At 45.5% G+C, this 21,824-nt stretch overlaps 1 protein-coding gene across 3 annotated transcripts; it reads right to left on the bottom strand.

Moving 5' to 3' along the window:
• Positions 1-77: 77 nt before the first annotated feature.
• Positions 78-19,578, bottom strand: dctn1a (dynactin 1a). 3 transcript variants are annotated; one of them, XM_083679993.1, is made up of 30 exons: positions 19,429-19,578; positions 17,049-17,300; positions 16,438-16,519; positions 16,259-16,302; positions 14,938-14,958; positions 14,476-14,529; positions 13,542-13,697; positions 13,240-13,263; positions 12,044-12,241; positions 11,415-11,619; positions 10,598-10,676; positions 10,139-10,298; positions 9,876-9,980; positions 9,572-9,763; positions 9,309-9,425; positions 9,051-9,203; positions 8,697-8,857; positions 7,947-8,115; positions 7,611-7,679; positions 6,911-7,123; positions 5,943-6,104; positions 5,571-5,702; positions 5,155-5,280; positions 4,874-5,016; positions 4,397-4,563; positions 4,044-4,174; positions 3,721-3,913; positions 2,766-2,839; positions 2,264-2,353; positions 78-1,906 (listed from the first exon to the last, which is right to left on the bottom strand). In XM_083679993.1, the coding sequence occupies exons 2-30, from the start codon at positions 17,274-17,276 to the stop codon at positions 1,769-1,771; spliced, it is 3,786 nt and encodes a 1,261-aa protein (XP_083536119.1). In that variant the 5' UTR covers positions 17,277-17,300; positions 19,429-19,578; the 3' UTR covers positions 78-1,768. The 3 variants fall into 3 exon arrangements, with proteins under 3 accessions (XP_083536119.1, XP_083536120.1, XP_083536121.1); XM_083679994.1 differs by lacking the exons at positions 14,476-14,529; positions 14,938-14,958 and adding an exon at positions 15,745-15,762; XM_083679995.1 differs by lacking the exons at positions 14,476-14,529; positions 14,938-14,958.
• Positions 19,579-21,824: the final 2,246 nt, after the last annotated feature.

Here is a 21,824-nt window from a genome sequence, read left to right as displayed (position 1 = left end):
TTCCTTATCACCTCCTTAATTGACAATGAGACATTTTAAATAAATGATAATACACATTGGTTGACACCGTAGACAAGTGGAGTGGTACGTAGTAAGAAAACTTTATTGGTATGTTGTTTCAGACAGAAGATATTAGTCAAAGTAGGTACAGCAAGCACTCATGAACAGCACACAAGTCTGCTGGTTTCAACACATTTGCATTGTAAATGTCCTACACAGAATGCTACAGAAACTTCACTTGTACAGTAGAATTATAATGGCTTTGGAGATTGTCTGCAAATTACCTTAATTTGTTTATTGTGAATTTGAGACAAAAAAAAACACTTAAATGCTATCTTCTTCATTCATTACAACCCAGTATTCTTCAATTAGCAACCTTGGATGGTAGCTCATGTTCGAAGTGCTTAACTTCAAACCAAAGGAGCATAGTATGAGCTGGGTTCAACAGCTGAACAGTTTTACAGGTAGGCTACGTGTCTGATGGAACATTCAATGGCTTACTCTGGGTTACATTCCAATATCCACACCATCATACTACACAATGTAGCAAGGTATTAATAATAAAACATTGAATTTATATAGTGCTTTTTTAAGATCCAAAGATGCTTACACAAAGGAAATGAACAGTATTGGCCATTCGTTCTAAGTGGTATGCTAGTGTGGACTTTAGAACAGAACCTCAGCTTGCATGAAACATAACTGAGATGAAATATAGCATTTAGTACCCATGATGATAAACCATCAGGACCAGTGGAGGCTGGTGGAGGTAGAAAACCACTCCACTGGTCAGGACCACCTACAGAAGAGGTCAGTGGCAGCTGGCTAGGAATGTTACACAAGCAAATACAGCTCACTTCCTGATGCCTCCACAACCTAAAGCTTCTAATAAACTGAAACATTTTTATTCCAACATCCCAAACATTGTACAATACCTTAACATTAGCTTTCTATTTCCAACAGAACTAGGCCATCAGAGAGCAATGTTTGAATTGGCAGTGGAACTGCATTTGAATAGCCTGAAACAGCCGGTCGAGAATATTACATTACAGTAAAAAGCATTACAATACTCAAGCAAATGTCCTTTCCCTCAATCATTGACAAAGCTACCATGCATTACATGTGACTAACATAGTTTATTTCAGTGGTGAGTTATGGTTAGCTTGGTCCTGCCTGCTGGTATAGTATACACAGGTGAACATTAAATAGTTTAAAAAAAAAAAATCACCACAGAAAAAAGAAAAGACAAAAACATATTAGGCATGAAGTGCAATACAGGGATTAACTTTGTGCTATCGTCCATTTACCCAAATTATAACTATTTCGTGCTGTCCCAATCATCAGTCCACCCAACCAATTCAAAATGTACTTTTATTTAATGTAGATTTTTAAATGTCAGACTTGTATAAAACCAACAGATCACAATGCAACATTCAGGAGTCAAGTGATCCCAGACCTACACAATACTCAAAGGCTATTTTAACAAAGAAAGTCTGACAACATGTTGAATGTCTGACGTATACAGTATCATTTATAACTAGACGAGAACACTTGTGTGTCTCTTTGGCATGGAGGTGTAATACCATTGGCCAGGTAGTGTGTGGTGTCAATTCGATCCTGAGAGATTCCGTGGAACAATAAGAAATGGACAGGACTGAGTTGAGAGTGAAAAGAATTTAGGTATTTCTGTGTATTTGTATGCCCGTGCATTGACTGGAGGAGCCTGCTATCAACCAATGGTGTGCCATGCAGGCTGGTAGGTGGGCGGGCCTTAGGCCATGAGGAGGCGGTGCACCTGCTGCAGGTGCTGCTGGGAGAGGACGATGCGGTGTACTTGCTCCTGACCGCGGGCACACGGGATGGCCACACGCCCCACGAACACCGTCCCACCCTGCTTCTCCTCCTTTGCCTGAGAGGGATGACAGACGAGGGGGGGGTCAGGGATGATAAAGTTACACCCCTATGAGACACTGTCTCTTCTGTGTTCTGTAAAACAGGGGAGGTAGAAATCGGAGGACGGGCACATTGTCATGCATGGAATGGAATGAGGAAAGGGATAAAACAGAATGGTATCAAACGCGTGTTCGATAGCATTCCATGCCACATTCCATTCCACGCATTACAATGAGCCCCTCCTCCGATTTTTACCTCCACCAGCCTCCCCTGCTATATTCTGTGAGGGTATTCATGAGTGTAGAGACCATCCCTGTGAGGTGGTTGAGGGGGCTTGGTAGTATCATTAGAGTAGTCAGGCCTTGCTTCTTACCTTGACAAATGAGGAGACTGGGAAGGTGGCGAAGTCAGAGGAGACCTTTGCTCCTGGATGCTGAGATATGACATGCTCCGCCACTTCACCCTGAGAAAGAGAGAGAGAGAGGGGGGGGGGGGGGGGGGTGTTAGCAGGTTTGGGGAACCTTACATGGGACAGACATAGAGAGATCAACTTCATGTACAACATCTGTAAATATGACTGAAGTGTGGACTGGAGAGAGAGATGTTTGAGAGGGATAAACTGTACAGACAGAAGGAACAGGAAAGAGAGAATGGACAGTAAAGACAGAAGGAACAGGAAAGAGAGAATGGACAGTAAAGACAGAAGGAACAGAAGGAACAGGAAAGAGAGAATGGACAGTAAAGACAGAAGGAACAGGAAAGAGAGAATGGACAGTAAAGACAGAAGGAACAGGAAAGAGAGAATGGACAGTAAAGACAGAAGGGACAGAAGGAACAGGAAAGAGAGGAAAGGTCTCTGTAAAGGTTGAGCTCACCTTCAGTTTGTCGAGAGCATCGCTGAGGGTCTGCAGCCTGGCTGTCTGCTCCAGGAGCTGGGAACTGGCACTGGCTGTGGGAGAGGGAGAGAGAGCATTAAAGGCGTTACTTCATGATTACTTCCATTTTTAACATCATATTGACTGTCTCCAGCACCATATCAGTGTCTACATATGTGAAAACAGCGATTTCCTATGTTTTGTAGTAAAAAAAGATGAGAGAAAAGGTACTAAGGAAATTTCCCCCTATGATGTCATTGACGGTAAAAATGTTTTGAATTTTTAAGAACTACAGCCAGAAATGCACTCGCTGGAAACTCACTGAATTGAAAAAATAACTACCTATCATCTTTTTGACTATAGAACATAGATAATGTTTTCACATATGTAGACACTGGTATGGTCCTGTAGATAATGAATGTGATGTAAACAATCAGTGAAGTGTCCCTTTAAGGGATGATCTGATATGTACAAAAATGCCACATTTACAGTATGCTTACTGTACATGCAAACACACATGAATATGCACATCCATGATCTGTGTAAGATATTTACATTTATGGCATTTAGCAGATGCCTTTATCCAAAGCGACTTACAACAAATACATTTGTTTAAGTAAGTGAATCATCTATCCAACAGTCATCATAAGACAAAGTAATCAATGCTCACACCAGGGGCCATTGGCAGTCATAATGCCAGAATTTTAAATTATTTATTAACAGGAGAGAACTTGTACAGGGGGGAAGTGGGGGTGAAGAGGTCTCCAGGGTTGGGGTTAGGGTTAGTACAGGGAGGGTAGTGGAGGTGAAGAGGTCTTAGGAAGGACTGTTAAGATGTAGCCTGAAGAGATGGGTTTTCAATCTGCAGCGGAAGATCGGTAGTGAATATTTGATGACACACTGTTGTCCGTTTTTGCTCTCACACACACACACACACACACACACACACACTGACCCATTGTCTTCCCAGTGATGTCCACCACTTTAACCCCTGCGCTCATCTTGAGCAGGGTGCCCAGCAGTTGGTCGGTCTTGCGGTAGAGGGTGCCGTTGAGCCCCTCTGGAGGGATGGAGCCCTCGTTGGGCAGGTTGAGTTTGGGGATGTTGAGGGGAGGCAAAGAGGCCAACTGGGCCCTCATCTTCTCTGCCTAGAGACACAGAGAGAGAGAGAAACTATCAATTCACTGTATAATAAACATGGACAGACAGACAGTGACAGACAGAGAGAGACAGTGACAGACACACAGACAGAGGTGAGTCAGTGTTCAGTGTTCTGACCTTGAGGCGGTTGTTCTCGTTCTTGAGGTGTTTGATGCCCAGTCTCTGGGCCTCCACTTGCTGTCTGAGGAGGGGGGAGTCCACCACCTGCATGGGCCCAGCCAGAGCTGGTACACCTGGGGCCAGACCAGCTACAGGGAGGGGGGAAAGGGTCAAATACTGTACCACACACGCAATACTGTACCATATCACACTCACAACTACCCCATTAACATCATACACATATAACCTTTGAATCTCATTCATCATAGGAGTAGGAGGTGTGTGTGTGTGTGTGTGTGTGTGTGTGTGTGTGTGTGTGTGTGTGTGTGTTACAGTGAATGTGAGGTATAAGAGGTGTGTGAGGGCCTCACCTCCAGCTGTTCCGGTGACAATGGAGGCAATCCCGGAGGCGGGCGGGGCCCTGAGGCCCTCGATGGTCATCTTAGACTGGTTACTGAGACGCTGCTTCAGCTCCGCCTTCTCTGCCTCCAGCTGGTCGATGTCTGCCTGCAGGGCGTCCATGGTCTCCTCAAACTCCCTATGGAGAGAGAGATTGGAAGAAGGGAGAGAGAAGAGGGGGTAAACACAAGTACACTATGCAGTACACACAGTCCTCTGACTGTACAGGCCAGTGGAGGCTGGTGGAGGTAGACTTTAGAGGACAGGCTCATTGTAATGCATGGAACAGACCATTCCTCATTCCGTTCCATGCGTTACAATGAGCCGGTCCTCTGATTTCTGCCTCCACCAGCCTCCCCTAGTAGAGGCCTGATACTTCAGAGTACTGCCTCCAACCCACATTACTAGTTATCCTTGTACTATCCATGACTATCTCAGAATTAACGTACTTCTCCTTCTTCTTGAGCAGGGCGAGCGTCTCGTCCAGTCTGGTCTGGATCTTCTCCACACGCTCATCTGCGTCTTTAGTGGAGGTGTCCAACTTCTTCTCCAGCAGACTGAGACGCACGTGGGCTTCACTCAGCTCCTCACCCTGGGAGGAGACAGGCAGGAGGGTGAGGGGCTGTAAAGGGTGCGTGTGTGTGTGTGTGTGTGTGTGTGTGTGTGTGTGTGTGTGTGTTAGAGAACAAGATAAACTGTGCGTGTGTGCATGTGTCAGACTAGTTCCTGCCTTGATCTTGAGGGACTTCTTGAGCTCCTTGATGACGGTCTCTCTGTCCTCCAGTTTGACCCCCAGACCCTCTGCATCGGTGATCTCAGCCCTGAGGGCCGCAGCACGAGCCTCCACTGGGTGGGTCTGGAGGGAGGAGACAGAGGGAGACGGGGGAGGGAGACACAGAGGAAAAGAGTGAGCAAAGGGGGGAGACAGGGGGGAGGAGAGACATTAGGCTAGAGAGAATAGAGAGGGAATTGATTTACTCCATTTCAATCACATATACAATCATTAATTTACTCGTTCAACACAGATGAGGAGTGAGAGGAAATGTCCAAAATGAGCAGTCCTGCTCCATTAAAAATAGATTACTGGTAGCAGCTGTTCTTCTGCAACATGTTCCTCTATTATGAGTGGTTTCCAGAGTCTCATACCTTCCCCTGGGGTCTCTCAGCATCATACTCTCCCTCCTGCATGGCAGTGGCCATCTTGTTCATGGTGGCGATGACGGCGCTGCAGGACTGGCGAAGACACTCGTGGGGGTTCAAACCATGAGCACCATACACCTGTGTGTGTGTGTGTGTGTGTGTGTGCACAGCCAAACATCACAGGGATATGTCAAAACAAAGAGGTACCTTACAACCGTATGCAAAGCTAATAAACAAACACAAAAAACAGAAACTCAACAATTTCTTGACATGTACTGTATGGGCATTTAATGGTAAACATACTGTCTGTCTTAAGTGAGTCTATGGTCAGTCTATATTGAGTCTGTGGTCGGTGTGGTCATTTTACGGTCAGTGTACCTGTTCCATAGCCTTGAAGGCCACATCCTCCAGTTTGAGGGCGTTGAGCCCCTCCTGTTCCCCGAGGGGAGCGACCATCTGAGCCCCCGCCGCCGCCACCTCCTGCAGCACGGCAACCACCCGTGTCAGCTGCTTCCTGCAGTCCGTCAGCGTCTCCGACACCTGCCATTGGGCCACACAGCCGTCAATCACACACTGGCACAGAGCAGTCCCCACCTTTTCACAAATAGCTAAACCAGAGGCAGGATTTTTGGCATGGTCCTGTCCAGGGCATCATTTTACTTTTAGGTTGTAACCAGAGATGTTGTAACTAAGAAAACTCATCGACTCGGGTTTGTTTGAAAGTCAGGAGAAGCGTGATTGAGTGAGATGTGCAGCAGTTACAGTCAGCTGGAGGAGGCAGGAGCAGCAGAAGTGTTGACACAAATGAATCAACAGTGACCATAATTGCAGATCACACCAGTTTCGTTTTTAAATTGAAGCATAGTATTTGCGAACCTTTGTTGGTTACCTGCCAAAGTGGCTGGTAAGATTGACAGATTTACCCGCCAATGCCAAAATCTAGTGCATTTGGTGGGTGGCAGGTGTTGATTTTTTCCCCAAGTCCTGTCCATCCACTTGTTTGTATGTTTGTTTGTGTGTGTGTGACACAATGGTTCTTCAGCGCTTTCCCACATCTAACCGAATTCAACTGACATCCAATACCTCGAGTCACAATAAAGGTGCCTCTATTCCCTGGAGCAGTGCTGTACCGTGCTTCTTACTGTGTGTGCACGTTTGCATACATACCATACTGTTCGTAACGTGTGTGTGTGTATGTGTGTGTTAGCGTACATACCATACTGTTCATAATGTGTGTGTGTGTGTGTGTCTGTGTGTGTTTACATACATACCATACTGTACTTAATGTGTGTGTGTGTGTGTGTGTGTGTGTGTGTGTATACATACATACAGCTCCACCCCCATACCTGTGGTGCAAACGCCAGTGCAGCGGGTACCCCAGGTACGTCAGTGCCAGGCATCCTGCGCCGGATCTTCTTACAGAACTGTCTGATGTCACTGCAGGAAGTGTCTAGGTCCTTGAGCAGGATAGAGAGGTCCGCCCCCTCCTGACCCGCCTGCATGAAGGCCCTCAGACGGCCCACCTCCGCTCCCATGCAGTCCAGGGCATTCTGGATGAACTGGAGCACAGGGGTTAAAGGGCAACAGAGTTCAGGGGTTTGTTACAGAATTCAGAAGACTACTGTGGATAAGGATGTAATACCGTACCCTACAAGTGGTTGGGCAAGAGAATGATGATACTCTTACCTGTATCTAATACAGTGAACGATTCAGAAGATACTAGAGAAGACGACACACATCTTCAAAGTTAAATTAAATTCTTGTGTCACTCAGTCAGTTTGAGTTTGAGACTTTGATAAAGGATCTGCCACCCAAGGAATGTACATGCTTCATTGATTATATTGTGTACACTGACTTTGTAATAGATATGTAGTTAATGAACTGTATTACGTTTGTAATTCTGAATGTACATTTGGTTGATCCATGTTTGTAAAGCAGGGCTTCTCCACAAAAGAGACCTGGGTCTCAGTTGGACCTCCCTGCCTACATATAGGTTTAATAGTCTTGTTCTCAGTCCTTTAGAGGTTAGTGAAGACTGGGGGGTACCTTGATGTGGTCAGCCAGCTGCACAGTGCAGTCTTCAGTCTGCTCAGCCAGGTGGATGCTGTACAGATGCTGTAGAAGACAACAGCAGTCAATCACAGATTCAATTGGCATCATCATTTTATAAGACTTCCTGTGGCATTGGGTTTTTTGACAGTCCTGACCTTTTGTTTAGAGGGGTTTTGGGAGTGTGAGAGTGTGTGTGTGTGTGTGTGTGTGTGTGTGTGTGTGTGTATGAGCATCTGTCAAGTCTGTGTATTCAACACTGAGTGTAAAAACTGTCATCAAGTATGTGATCACTGTTGAAAGTGTACATCATGAAGTGTGTGTATGTAGTACCTGGTAGTACTTGATGGCCTTGGTGAGTGGCTCCACCTGCACAGTCTCGTCCAGCTGGTCCTTGTGCAACAGGTCAATGAAGAAGTCCAGAGAGCGCTCGTGAACACTCATCTCTGAGTACAGAGTTCCCATCCTCTTATACACCTCCACATCACAACAATTCAGAGCTCTGAGAGGGAGAGAGTGAGGAGAGGGAGGTAGAGACAGAGGAGGGGAGGTAAGGAGGCAGAGAGAGAGGGGGAGGGGGAAGAGAAAGAGAGAGAGAGAGAGGGAGGGAGGTAGAGAGGGACGGGGTGGGGAAAGAGAGGGAGGGAGGTAGAGAGGGAGGGGGGACAGAAAGAGAGAGGGTGGGAAAGAAGGAGGAAGAGAGGGAGGAGAGGGAGGTAGAGACAGAGGAGGGGAGGTAAGGAGGCAGAGAGAGAGGGGGAGGGGGAAGAGAAAGAGAGATAGGGAGGGAGGTAGAGAGGGAGGGGGGAGAGAAAGAGAGAGGGAGGGAAGGAAGGAGGAAGAGAGGGAGGAGGGGGGAGAGAGAGAGAGAGAGAGAAGAAAGAGGAGGGAGGAGGAGAAAGAGAGAGAGGGAGAGAGAAAGAGAGAGTAAATGTTCAATGTTATATAGCTCATGTTAACTGAAGTAAATTCCAATACTCCCCTTTGTTGGAGAAGTAGAGTATCAATCCTAACGGTTCAGGTGTGTAGAGTGGTCTGTAACAGTGAGTGTGATAGTGTAGGGGAGATACTATAGTGTCTTACTGTTCATATTTATGCAGAGTGGCCTGTAGCAGTGTGAGAGAGTAGACCAGTCCTGAGGCGAAGCTGAGCTGCTCTCCTGGTGGTCCCCTCATCCCTGTCCGCTCCACTGGGTTACCATTCAGATCAAACTTCTCCTGGGCCTGCTTACTGATTAACTCAGCCTGGGGGGGGGAGAGAGAGAGAGAGAGAGAGAGAGACAGACACACACACACACACACACACACACACACACACACACACAGACACAGACACAGACACACTTACTTAAAGTAAGCACACACCATACAGGTCGAATCATGAGGTTACTTGCTGAACATAGTACACACACTACACACATCCCATGCACGCACACACCTTGCAGATGAGTCTTGGGATGAGCAGCAGCACCAGGATGCAATCGTGGTCTCCTCCGTGACGCAGGAAGGAGTCAGGCATGAAGGAAGTCAGCAAAGACACCTGCCTGTTGGCCTGACCGACCTCCATCTTCCTCAGCTCCATCTCAATGGCCTACACACACACACAGGTTATTAGTCTTCCATACACACATTTAAGTCACTCTAAATACTGTTAATGTGTATAGTCTATCTGAGTGTGTGTGTGTGTGTGTGTTACCTTGGCGTAAGCCTTGGTCTCTGCAAACTTGATCTTGAAGTCAAACAGTTCTGCAGGAGGCTGCTGCACCTGCTCAGCGTTGGCGTTCTGCTGGTTGGTCAGCTCCCTGTTGGCCTCCTTCACACACACACACACACACACACACACACACACACACAAGAAACAATATGTGAGATACATACTCATACTTTTACTACATGCACACATAAAACCCAAGACTGTAACAGATGTGTGTGTGTGTGTGTGTGTGTGTGTGTGTTCACCTGTAGGCCAGCAGTCAGCTCGCGGTACTTGTTGATAGTATGCTGGTAGTCAGCCACAGTCTCCTGGGCGGCCTCCACACGTTTCTGGGCCTCTCGTACACGTGCCCCGCCCAGGTCCAGCTGCTCTCTCAGCTCCATCTCTGTTTCCCGTGCGTTCTCCTGCAGCTCATCATTCATCTCATTAATGGCTTCCTGGGGGGGACGATTGAGGGGTGAGGGGTCAAAGGTCATGATGATAATGAACTGACACATTCACTGACTATTTGAAGCATATTAACAGAATGAGACTTGTTGACAGACTCACCAGATCACTGACTTTCTCCTCCAGCTCCCTGACCTTCTCCTCCAGGTCCAGGTTCCTCTCCGTCAGGGTCTCCACCATCTCCTCCGCCCCCAGAGCTGCATCCACCTGGGACACAACACACACGGCCAATCAATAGGTTGGTGAGTCAATCTATCAAATTTGACATATATACAGTTAACCCAGACCTCTCCCCGAAAGAGCAAGCTGAAGTAAGAGTATCAGGGGAAAACACCCTGGATACTGTATGTTCAACTCTGACCCACCTGTTCCTTGAGCTCGTCAACGGTAGTCTCAGCCAGCTTCGTCTCCTCCTGTAGTTTCTCCTTCTGGGTCCTCAGAGTCTCCAGCTCTGCGTTCTTCTTCTCCATCTGCTTCTGCAGCTTCACATGCTCCTGCTTCTCTGTGGCTGACAGGTCCCTCATCCTGAGAGGCATGAAGAGAGATACAGTACACCTCAGCTAAAGCTGCTTACCCACCCCAGAACAGTGGAGGCTGGTGGAGGTAGTAATTTGTATTACAATGAGCCCATCCTCAGATTTCTATCTCCACCAGCCTCCCCTGGTACAGAATGCTATTGCTTGTAAAATGAAAACACTTCTATGATATTTCCTGAAGAACACACAGAGCCATTACAAACAATTTATTTATGACACTATTCATTTCATACATTGTTCTTTTCCAGTAAGGACAACTAAAACAATGGTGAGTTATTCTTGTCATACCTGACCAGAGCTTCCTTGAGTCTGCCATTCTGTTCCTCCAGCTGTTTGACCTGGTAACTGGAGGCAGCTCCGTCAGAGCCTGGAGGGATCAGAGACAGCAACAATTGTATTGTGTTTTGTTCCACAATTCAGAAGACTTGAGTTTCACGTGACGTGAACACTATAAATAGGCAGCACATATATTCAAGATCAAGGTAGTAGTGTCAACTTTGCCATGTAATATTGAATGTGCTCTCTGCATACTAGCCATTTAGTTGTTCTCATGTTATCGATATAAACACCATTGACTATTACACTTGAAATACATTTCCTTATTCAAGGTAAACACATCCCATCACTGACTCAAGTGGGTGAACCTGTGTGAACTGTAATTATGTCATAAATATAGATGGACCAGTTCTCTCTTGAAAAATAGATTGTATCTCAATTAAATGAACCTGGAATAAAGGTTAAATAAATAACAGTGCTTCTCCTTTGTTGGTGTCAATAACTCACTAACTGCCAAAGCATTCTGGGCACACTCACCACCTAGAGTGCCTTATTAAGTGTTTTATCTGGTATTTTCCGGGAAACAATACTTTGATTGGCTACAATCATTTATCATCATCAAAGTCAGCCTTGGCACTCTAGAATGTTGACAATTTGGGTAAACTTTATTTACCCTCGGCACTAAATGAGTTAACACTGAGAATTAGAGAATTTGTCTGTAAAAGGCATCACCTACAATACATTGAAGACATGAGTGGTGTGAGACAGAGACTTTTTCTGGAACGAAACAAGTAAATAAAAAGTAATATATGATGGTGATGATCCTGACCATTCTCCTCGATCTCATGTTTGATAATCTCCAGGTCCATGGTGAGCTCCTCCACCTTCTCCTTCAGAGACTCCACCTCCACCTGCAGCGACTCCGCCCTCTCCTCCGCCATCTCCTTGTCCAGCGTAGCCATCTCGATGGCATCCGCCGTGTCAGACATCTCCTCCATGTAGCGGTCCTTCGACTCCAGCGCCTCACTGGCGTCCTGAGGAGACCACAGATGATTATGGGTGTATTGTAAGGAAAGCTAGATCTGACATGGTGTTTAGGCCTACAGTATATTAATTATAGTCAGCTGGGTCAAGCTGTGCTCCCCCAAAAATCTGCCTCTAAAGCTTTCCCACTGAAACCGGTTGAAGGGAAATTCTTGCAGACAGTGGAAAGCAGAGCTTGGCAGTGGTGGAGGCACCGCCCCCCTTCTGTCCCATAGAGATCCATTCTTCTTTAAGTCTTTTTACTACAGTGGTTCAGTAACGGGGAGGCTGGTGGAGGTAGAAATTGGAGGACGGGCTCATTGTAATGCATGGAATGGAATGAGGAATGGTATCAAACATGTCTATACCATTCCTCATTCCATTCCTCCGATTTCTACCTCCACCAGCCTCCCCTGTTCAGTAACTGTACTGTACCTTCTTGGCCTCTTTCAGTTGTTTCTGCAACTCGGCCTGCTGCTCCTGCATCTTGTTCTTCCACTCCTGCAGCTGCTCCAGCTGGATCTTGTGTTTCTCCAGCTCCTTCAGCTTGGCCTTGTCCTCCGTCCGCTTCATACGCAGCGTCTCCAGCTTCTCCTCCAGGTCCTTCACCTGGCCCCGCAGGGACTCCTCCTCCTGGAGGTGGGGAAGAGGGAGGGGAGATACAGGGGCAGTGAGGGAGAGAATTAGGGAGAGAGGCAAGAAGTGATAGAGAAAGAGGGGGAGACAAGAGGTAGGGTGAGGAAGAGAGGAGAGAGTGGAAGAGGGGGCAGAGAGAGAGGGAAGCAGTGAGAGAGAGATTGAGAGGATAAGAAAAGAAAGATATGGAGAAAAGGAAAATACAGAGGCATTGAGAGAGAGAGAAAGAAGGCACACAGGTTTTCACAACATGTCTCCATTGATGTGTGATCAGTTGGGAAGAACAGTGAAAGTACATTTTCTGTCAAGAGAAAGGGTGAGCTGGGAAGTGATCAGGAGGACCCACCATAGACTAGGGAACCCACACACCACAACTGAAAGACATGCTCCCACCACCAAGAACCGTGACTTAATAAAGATTCACACTGCATTAATCAATGACATGATAGAAATACAGAGCCTTAATATCGCCCTCTGTGGGGACACCAGGGGAAGTGCAGAAGTAGTGAGGAGGACCATTCCCAAAACACACCACAAAGACTCTAATAACCAGTCCCAAATCAAGCCCTAGCCCCTAAACACTTCTTGATGGTCCTTCGTAGACATAAAAGAACTGGATGGGTGTAAGCATTTGCAAGCAATAAGCTAGAATCTCAGGCCAAATGCCAAAAGTATTTCCTTGATTCCTCACTTCTTCTATCTTGCCACCTCCTGAAAACTTAATGGAGGAGAAGGTCTGGGGTTCCTCCCTTCATTATCATCATCATTCAAGGAAATATTTTTGAGATTTGGCCTCAATCTATCCTCCTAGAGGACTAAGTGGAGCTTTTAGAAGTGTGCTTACAACCTAATCAGATCCTCTCAGTTCAACAAGGGGACGGGGCTAAGTGTTGTCTGGGTGTAGTGTCTAGAGCTTGTTTTGGAACTGGGCCTGAGTTTGTTAGTTTGACATGCCCAACCTGTGCATGCAACATGGCACTGTACTGTACCCCTACCTGCTTTGATACCACACTCTCCCCCTGTTTATAATGACACATGGGTGAAACAGTCATTCAGACGACACTTGTAGTACATGACAACTGAAAGTACATCATGATTACTATGGGACTTTATGGATGGGTAGAGGTTGCCCTTGGCTTACGCACATATCTAGGATCAGCTTACCCTCCCTAAACCCACAAGAGAGGGAAACACATCTGACCTTAGATCTGTGTTCGGACGAAACTCCTACCTACTCCACCCTGAGATAACAACATCATACCCTAAGATAATTATCTGATCGGGGTCGTAGACTGACCTTGCTAGGGGTCGCTGGGGGCGGAGCTCCAGCTGCAGCAGGAGAGCCACTGGGCAGGGGGACGACAGGAGCCCCCAGTGCAGTCTGGGTAGCCAGGCCAGCCTCGCTGACATCCCCAGACAGGGAGCTGGATAGACCTGCTGAGGCCCGAGGGGTCTGGATAGAGGGAGGGGGGAGGGGAGAGGAAGAAGTGGGAGTGAGACGATGAGGGAGAGAGAAAAAGAAGAAGAGGGTGGAGATGAGTAGAGAAATCAAGAGATAAAGGTAAAGCATGTGTACAATAAAACTGTATCCGTGTGAAACTGAGACCCCCTAGAGTCCCTCCTTGCGATTGGTGATCAAAGTGAGATGTTGCCCATCACCAAGTGAACTCAGATGACCATGTAGCGTGTGAACCAACTTGGTGTGCTAAACAGCCTGGCACAGGTGACAAACAGAACGCCACACTCTCGTGACACTCTCGTGCCATAGGTCACCCCTAGGGAAGGCTGGTGGAGGCATAAATCGGAGGATGGGCACATTGTAATGCATGGAATGGAATGAGGAATGGATTCAAACTCTACCTCCATCAGCCTCCCCTGCTGTGTTGCTGCTATGGTACTACAGTACTAAAGACTGGTAGAGGTGAACTGTGCCAAGAGAGGTGAACTCTGGTCTAGCAGGTAGACTATAGCATTTAGTTTAGTTTTTGCCTCCCAATGCTTTGGTAGAATAAAGTCACTATTTAGTGTGATTCATCAAACTAAGACAAAATCTACTGTAGTTTTTTGGCCTATGGCCTAGATAACTAAAGTCATGAAAGACCAGTGCTCACACCTACTGGTTGAAGTCGCCCTTAGACACTGTGTCTACTGGCAACCTCTTCCAGGAACCCCTCCTTGACCAGAGTGGACCATTCCTGGGGTGGGTCAGACAGGTGGTTTCAGGGACATACCATGAGGAGGGAGGGGAGGGAGGTGGCGGATGAGAGGCGAGTTGGAGTGTTCCACTGTCGTATGTGATAGAGACTCCATTAGCTGGTAGAACTGCTGCTCTCTGCCTGAGGATAATCTCTTTAACAACTTTACACACTAATATTCTATAACTTTACACACTCATTCTATATCTTTACACTCTTAGCCTATGCTGTGACATTGGGCCAGGAGTGTCCCCACACGCTAAATAATTTGACACACTCCTCCACCGACGCTGTTTTCATGTGGTGTATCTGATGTTACATTGAGGCTACAGTACTGTACATAAGGGCCCCAGGCTGTAGCCTGAACACAATTGACTGTTTCACAGCTTTTACTCTGCCTCAGTATGAAGTGTAATGGTATAACAGGTGAGTGGATGGATGAGCTCTTTACCGGTACCCTTTTGCCTGACTGTGTTTGTCTGCTGTTAGCAAGCTCACCTTAGTACGACGGGAGGTGGACTGGAGGAGGATGGGATAATTGCAGAGAGGATAGAGGATATGGACACGGACACACACACGTGCACGCGCACACACGCACACACACACACACACACACACACACACACACACACACACACACACACACACACACAGCATAGGAGGCAAGGGCAGCAGTTAGCAGCACAAGCAGAAACAGGGTTAGCTAACGTTAGTCTACATACACATATGAGTGCATTACCACACACACACAGGGATATCGTTATTACAGCAATTACTGTATTCACTATAATCAGTATTTAGGCAATATTCAATGCAGGACCATAATTGTTCAAATATTTTCTTTCTTTACAACTTAATAACATTAGCAGAGAGTTAGCAGATTAGTGGGTGAAGTTAAGGCTAAAGCCATGCATACCTGTAGTATTACAAGAGCAAAGTGATTGTGACAAAATGACTTGTGATGATAAGATCCAAAGTGGAGGCTCAACAGCATGACAATGCAACAAAGACTTGTGCCTGGAACTGTACATACTCAACTGAGAACAGCCCAACACGAGTGACATGCTCCCAAATGTGACATGGAATTAACACACTGACGACGACATATTAAAAAAAAGGGACAGGAAACAGCCAAAATGAAGCAGTAGTATAATACATTCAAAAAGAAGCCGAAAGACTGCCATGCGAAAACAAAATGTCCTCCTAGTACAAAGCAAAAATGTTGTGTTGTGTGAAAGTAAACTTGACAAGCAACCACCATGGCGAAATAAGTGAGCATGATGTGCTAGTTTTAAATATCAATACCTTCTTTAGAATGGGCGTCTGCAATGGGTGTTTGGGAGAAAACAGGAGGAGAGATACATAGACAAATAGGTAAGGTAAGAGAGGGTGGTCTGTCACGGGTTGGAGGGAGGGAGGGAGGGAGGGAGGAACGGTAGAAATCACAGAGGACAACAACAAAGGATCTTGTAACGATTTCATTGGCAGTCACTCTACTGTAGGTCAAGGGTATCAACACAACCAAAATCTGCCATCCTATTCTGGGCTTTACACACTACAGGTCCGACCCGAAACCATCCTGTGCTGGCATTGTTTCAGCAGCGATGGTGGGCACATCACCAGACGAGCCCAGTGCAGTACAGCTCAGCTCTGCCTCAGCTCTGTCGTCTGAATTAGGGTTCTGAGACCCTTTGTAAGGCAGGTATGTTTCATCCGATTACTGTAGACTTCTCACTCCTTTACTTTCTTTCACTGTGAAAGATGTATGACATGTAGGAGGACAGGAGCTGTGATGCAAGTGTTCTGTTTGTGTGATTACCTGTTTGACTGATTTTGGAGTCTCTTTTACACTCTCTAGAATGTCTGAAGAGAAGAGGATAGAAAAGAGCAGATCAGATCATTATTACACAAACACGCACATGTATAGCAGCGCACGCACACATGCACACACGTAGTCTGTAATAGGCTATGTTGCCTTTGTGAGTGACAGACGCCAACCTTTCTGCCTGGGGAACTTGGGTGTTGCTCCCTCCGGTGTGTCTGGAGAGGTGGCACTCGATCCATCTTCCACCAGCTGGATCTGCCCAGAGAAAGAGGAATAAGCCCCAATGAATCACTCTCCTATTCATCTAGAAATCCATTACACTTCCACTCCAAAAGACAGGGGACAATCACAATTATTTTACAGCTGTTTTGGACTGATGGTGTGTGTGTGTGTGTGTGTGTGTGTGTGTGTGTGTGTGTGTGTGTGTGTGTGTGTAGGGTTGTTCCCAAAGAATGTAAGAAGAGCTCTGCACCACCTTGTCGGGTTGCCTCCACCACTATGTAAACATTTCAGAGCAAATGAAACTGATATTTAGTAATGATAGAGTAACTATCTTTGATCACCAATGACATTGTTGTTAAAACCGAAAGCAAAAAACTGAAAGCATTATTATGTTAGTTAGTAGAGTTTTAGCTGTATTTTTAGCCCATTTTGTCATGAATAAATGAGAGTTGGTGTTGATAATGGAATTCAGTGCCACTTGGTTTAAAAATCCTGGGGAGAATCCTGAGTGTGTGTGTGTATGGTGTGTGTGTGTGTGTGTGTGTGTGTGTGTGTGTGTTACCTGGGACTGGCGCACAAAGATGCCGTGGTTCTCCTCGCAGTTGAAGTAGCGCTTGCCCTGCACTGTGCCATCATTCTTGCCCTTGGCCTCATCCAGGATCACACCAACCCACTTGCCCGTGGCGAAGAGGGTGGCACCAACATAGGCCACAGTCCCCTTCTGGCCCTTCCCGATCACCTCCACCAGAGAGCCCACCTTGGCAGGCTTGCCTCCCCCCTCCATACTCATCCTGCCGATGACGCTGCCGGTCAGCTGGGGGGAGGGAGTGAAAGAGAGGGAGACAGGTGGAAGGGAGGGGGTGTGGAGGGAGAGAGAGGGGGAGACGGGCGGGGGAGGGGGAGAAACAGGGACACAATGGGTCATTAAAGGGTATTACGGCTACTTTGCCTGCCTCCTGTGCAATGCTTTACCCCAACGTCTTTGACTATTGTTGTCATGCCAAAGCCTTCATATGATTTTCATTGGAACAACAAGATATAGAGACAGACAAAATGTTTGGTGTTGACACACAGTCCTCAACTCAATGCCTCACAGTTCCCTGAGTTGAGGACTGTATGTCAACCAGCTGACTCCAGCCAGGCGGTGGGACAGCCTGAGGACACAGTCACACTCAGTCATATGGTCCAGTCTGCAGCAAGCATCCTGACAAACAGCCCACACAGCTCACTGTCTACCAATACAGAGGACCTCTTTCATGGTGAACTGGGCTGTGGTAGAGAGCATAAACACTTTAACTGGGTCTGCTACAAGGGAGGCTATGTATGACATCATGTGAGATTTAGAAGGGTTCAGCCTATCTAAGGGGCATGGGGAAGACTGACTAGTCATAATGGCAGCCAAAGAGAGGTTAGAATATATCGGGAGAGAAAACATTTTCAAAAAGGTCTCATCATAGGTAACATCAGCAAGTCAAGAAATCAAGCGATTTTCCTGGCTGGTGAATAATGTAATTTAGCTAAATGAGAAACGAAGCGTTGAATAGATGAACACTGAAGTTGAGTGAGTGAAAAACAACCTTCTAGCCGACACCTTGACCTCAAAATTAAGACCTTCTCTCCCTGAGGACCTTCAACAAGTGAATATGATGGAGCCACAATACCTTACAACAAGAGCAAAATGCTGTATCCAAGCTGTGGTGAGTAGTTTGAGTTCACTTCTATAATCTGATTCTTTGCTGATATTGATGCAGTGCAGTTACAAAGACACATCTAGCAATCAAATGTTGAATCAAATGTTGTCAAACATTGATCAATCAATCAAGGCAATCATTTGTCAAAGGAACCACTGATTGAATCAGAGCAGTTAACCTCCCAAATGTATGTGGATAAACAGTTTAGCTAGTTTACATTGCTCAAGCTACTCACCTTGATGCCTCCAATAGAATGCCTTCTGCCCATAGCCATGTTGGCTTATTGTATCACAGCAGAAGAGAGAGCTTCTCTTCTCTCCTTTCACATCTCTCCTAATGAGAGTGTAATAGAGGCTAGGCAGAAAAGAGGAGGGTCTAGCAGACTATTTACAAACCAGGAAACGGCATAACTGTTTGAAATTGAATACTTCATCAATCCCAGCATCTAACCTCCCTAGACATTATTAGGGAATCAGAATATGATTATGGCAAGGCCAGACAGGGCGAGGGGTGAGGCATATTAGGGCTTTTCACATTGCAGTTTCTTAGGCCAGGGCTAGCTAACCTCCAATTCACATATGCATTTGTTAACCTTTAGCTCAGTGTGAAAATCCCAGAGACAGATTTAGTCCACATTTGAACATATTCAGAACATATTCAGTTGTGTTGCAGATGTTCTTGTTGGCCAGCAGTTGTTAGATATAACTGCTTCAGTTGTAACGAAAATAAATGATGATGTTTTTATTATTGTATTTAAGACAGCTGACACTGTTATGTTCAGGTGCATTTCTTCATTTATTATTCCATTGTTGTTGAGAGGTTGTCACTCCTCGACTTAACAAAAACATTGTGAGAAGTCAGCAAAGTCTTCGACTTTGATATAGTATTTCCACTTAGCTAGCTGCATCTGCTGCTTGGTTGAGTGTTGAATTGTGTACTGTTTACATTATTAGCAAGCTAGCTAGCTAACGTTAGCTGAATGTAAACAGAACACAATCATGAGAGCTGACTGGACTGATAGCTAGCTAACTAGCTAGATAACTAACTACAAATATCTGTGAGTGTGAACCAACCGGCAGTTTATTTTGTTTAGGTAACCACTTCTGAAGCATTTCTAGCTATTAGCATTAATATAATAATAACCGGTATTCCACCAAACGTTCTTCAATTCAGCTGCTATGCTAGCTAGTTAGTTAGCTAGCTAGCTAACAGTGTTAATTAATTTAGTGAGAGCTATCTTTAGTCACTTACCTGATAAAATGACACAGTCGGCTTTATTATAATTTGCTATGTAATTGTCTAACCTCTGAAGATTGGATCATAAAATTCCCAACGACCTTTTGGGCAATCTACCTTGTTGTTACAGACAGAGGTAGCTTAACGGTCAGTTTGCAATGTCTACCAAAGTCTTCCGGTGTTTGTTGCACGTTTTCAAAATAAAGGTCCTCTTTGAGGTCTACAATAAAGGTCCTTAGGACCTGTCTGTCATATCTCCAGTTCGTTCTTGATGTAATTCAGTTACATCACTGAGCGTAACCCTAACATAATTGTGCTGAAACTAAATATATAATTACCAAAAAGCTGAAGAATTGTAAAAAAATAAATAAACATTTATATAGACTGGAATCATTGTATCACACTTAATTTTACTCTAGATTTTGATTGCTCGTGTTGATCTTGTTGAGATTGTGTTTCTGATATAAGCAGACTTTTCCCATTTCCACTGTTATAAATGAATGCTGAACTACAAATCAAATGCTAAGACAATGTTGTTGCAATAGTAATTACAACATCTGTAAGTGCAATTGTAACTCTCAACACCGACAAGACCAAGGAGCTGGTGGTGGACTTCAGGAAGAAAGGCCGGGAACAGGACCCTATCACCATCAACGGGTCCGCAGTAGAGAGGGTCAACAGCTTTAAGTTCCTTGGCATCCATATCTCCGACGACCTCATCTGGGACGAGCACACCAATCAGGTGGTGAAAAAGGCACAGCAGCGCCTCTTTCACCTCAGGCGGCTGAGGAAGGTTTGCATGGGGCCCAAGATCCTGCGGACCTTCTACAGGGGCACTACCGAGAGCATCCTGATGGAATGCATCACTGCCTGGCACAGCAACTGCACCGCCCTCAAGAAGGTGGTGCAGACAGCTGAGTGCATCAGTGGATGTAAGTTTCCCTCCATCCAGGACATATACAACAAAAGATGTGTCAGCAAAGCCCAGAGGATCATCAGGGACCCCAGCCAACCCAACCATAGCCTGTTTGAACTGGTGCCGTCCAAAAGACGGAGCCTCCTCCGGAGCCTCAGGGCCAAAACTCAGAGGCTCACCAACAGCTACTTCCCCCAGGCCATCAGGCTCATGAACAAGCCCACCTCAAACTCTTGACTTTACCCCCAGCACACCCACAGAATGCACTTCACTAGCACACAGTCACTTTAAACAAACACCTCTTACATCATCGGCACAGTGTAATAACAATAACAATTCCACTGACCCACTTTACTTTTTTACTTGCTATTTATACTGTAAATTGTGTCATGTCTATTGTCTTATGTGTCCAACAATCGTTACTGTCCAACTGTCTCACTTATCTTGTACTACTTGTACTATGTCACTAATTGTCTTGTCCATATCTCATTGCACTACTGCGTATTTGCATATTTGTATTATTGTATTATTTGTATTATTTGTATTATTTGTATTTTGTATGCTGCTTTGTCATGGAACTGAGCCCAATAATTTTACTCCCTGCACTCGTGTATGAGACGTAACAATAAACTTGAAACTTAAAACATGAAGTGTATAATATAAGCTATTAAAGTATAAAGTGTTACCTACTTTCATTAATCAATAAACTCAACAACCTTTGCCTATCCTGATTAAATAGGTTGCATTGGTTTAAGAGATAGAGGTAGATAGAGGTTCCCTATATAGCAGTGGAGGCTGGTGGAGGTAGAAATGTGTTTGATACCATTCCTCATTCCATTCCCGGCATTACAATGTGCCTGTCCTCAGATTTCTACCTCCACCAGCCTCCACTGCTGTATAGATTACTCAGCTTCTTCGTGTAGAATGGAGGCATTTATCATGCTACAGAAAATGTTCACAGCATGTGCCCATTCTCTAGGTTGGTAGCCTTTCTTGTATTATTGGCTGTTTCATCAATGTGAGGACAATAACGTTTTTATTAGTGTAGCTGATGGTTTTTTTAAATCATTTATAAAATAAATAAATAATGACAATTTGAAGAACCATGAGACAATTGGAGTGTTATTGTTTTTTTTTTTTTTTTGTTGCTGCAAAGATCCCATCATCCCAGCCCAAAATGGTATGAGAGAACATTAACTAACATGCCTTTCAGTCCAGCGATTATCCAACTATCTGGTTCTGGAGAGACCATAGTCAGGAAGGAGCGTGGCAAGGAGGTATGTGAGAAATGTGAGAGGGAAAAAAGAGAAGGATGGGGCGTCTATGTAGCCCAGCTGACTTCATGCAACAGTGTATTCCCTCTTCTCAAGCACTCCATGGACTGAAGATACACAGTAGTACGTCATTCATCTTAATGCAATTGTTAAGTTATCTTGGCAACACCCAGTAATTTCGAAGACAGTCATAATAAAGGTTAATTACTTGGTTAATACAT

This window comes from Argentina silus (assembly GCF_951799395.1).
Source record: "Argentina silus genome assembly, chromosome: 1".
In the NCBI taxonomy this organism is placed as follows: Eukaryota; Metazoa; Chordata; class Actinopteri; order Argentiniformes; family Argentinidae; genus Argentina; species Argentina silus.
This window is presented reverse-complemented; position numbering and strand designations above follow the sequence as displayed.

Bases quoted from the DNA above. Each gene is read 5' to 3' on its own strand.
- dctn1a (XM_083679993.1), bottom strand. From the start codon at position 17,276: ATGAGTATGGAGGGGGGAGGCAAGCCTGCCAAGGTGGGCTCTCTGGTG. The intron at 5,703-5,942 runs GTACACTGACCG...ACACACACACAG, and splicing joins CCTTCAAGGCTATGGAACAG to GTGTATGGTGCTCATGGTTT. The intron at 2,354-2,765 runs GTGAGCTCAACC...TCTCTTTCTCAG, and splicing joins ATGCTCTCGACAAACTGAAG to GGTGAAGTGGCGGAGCATGT.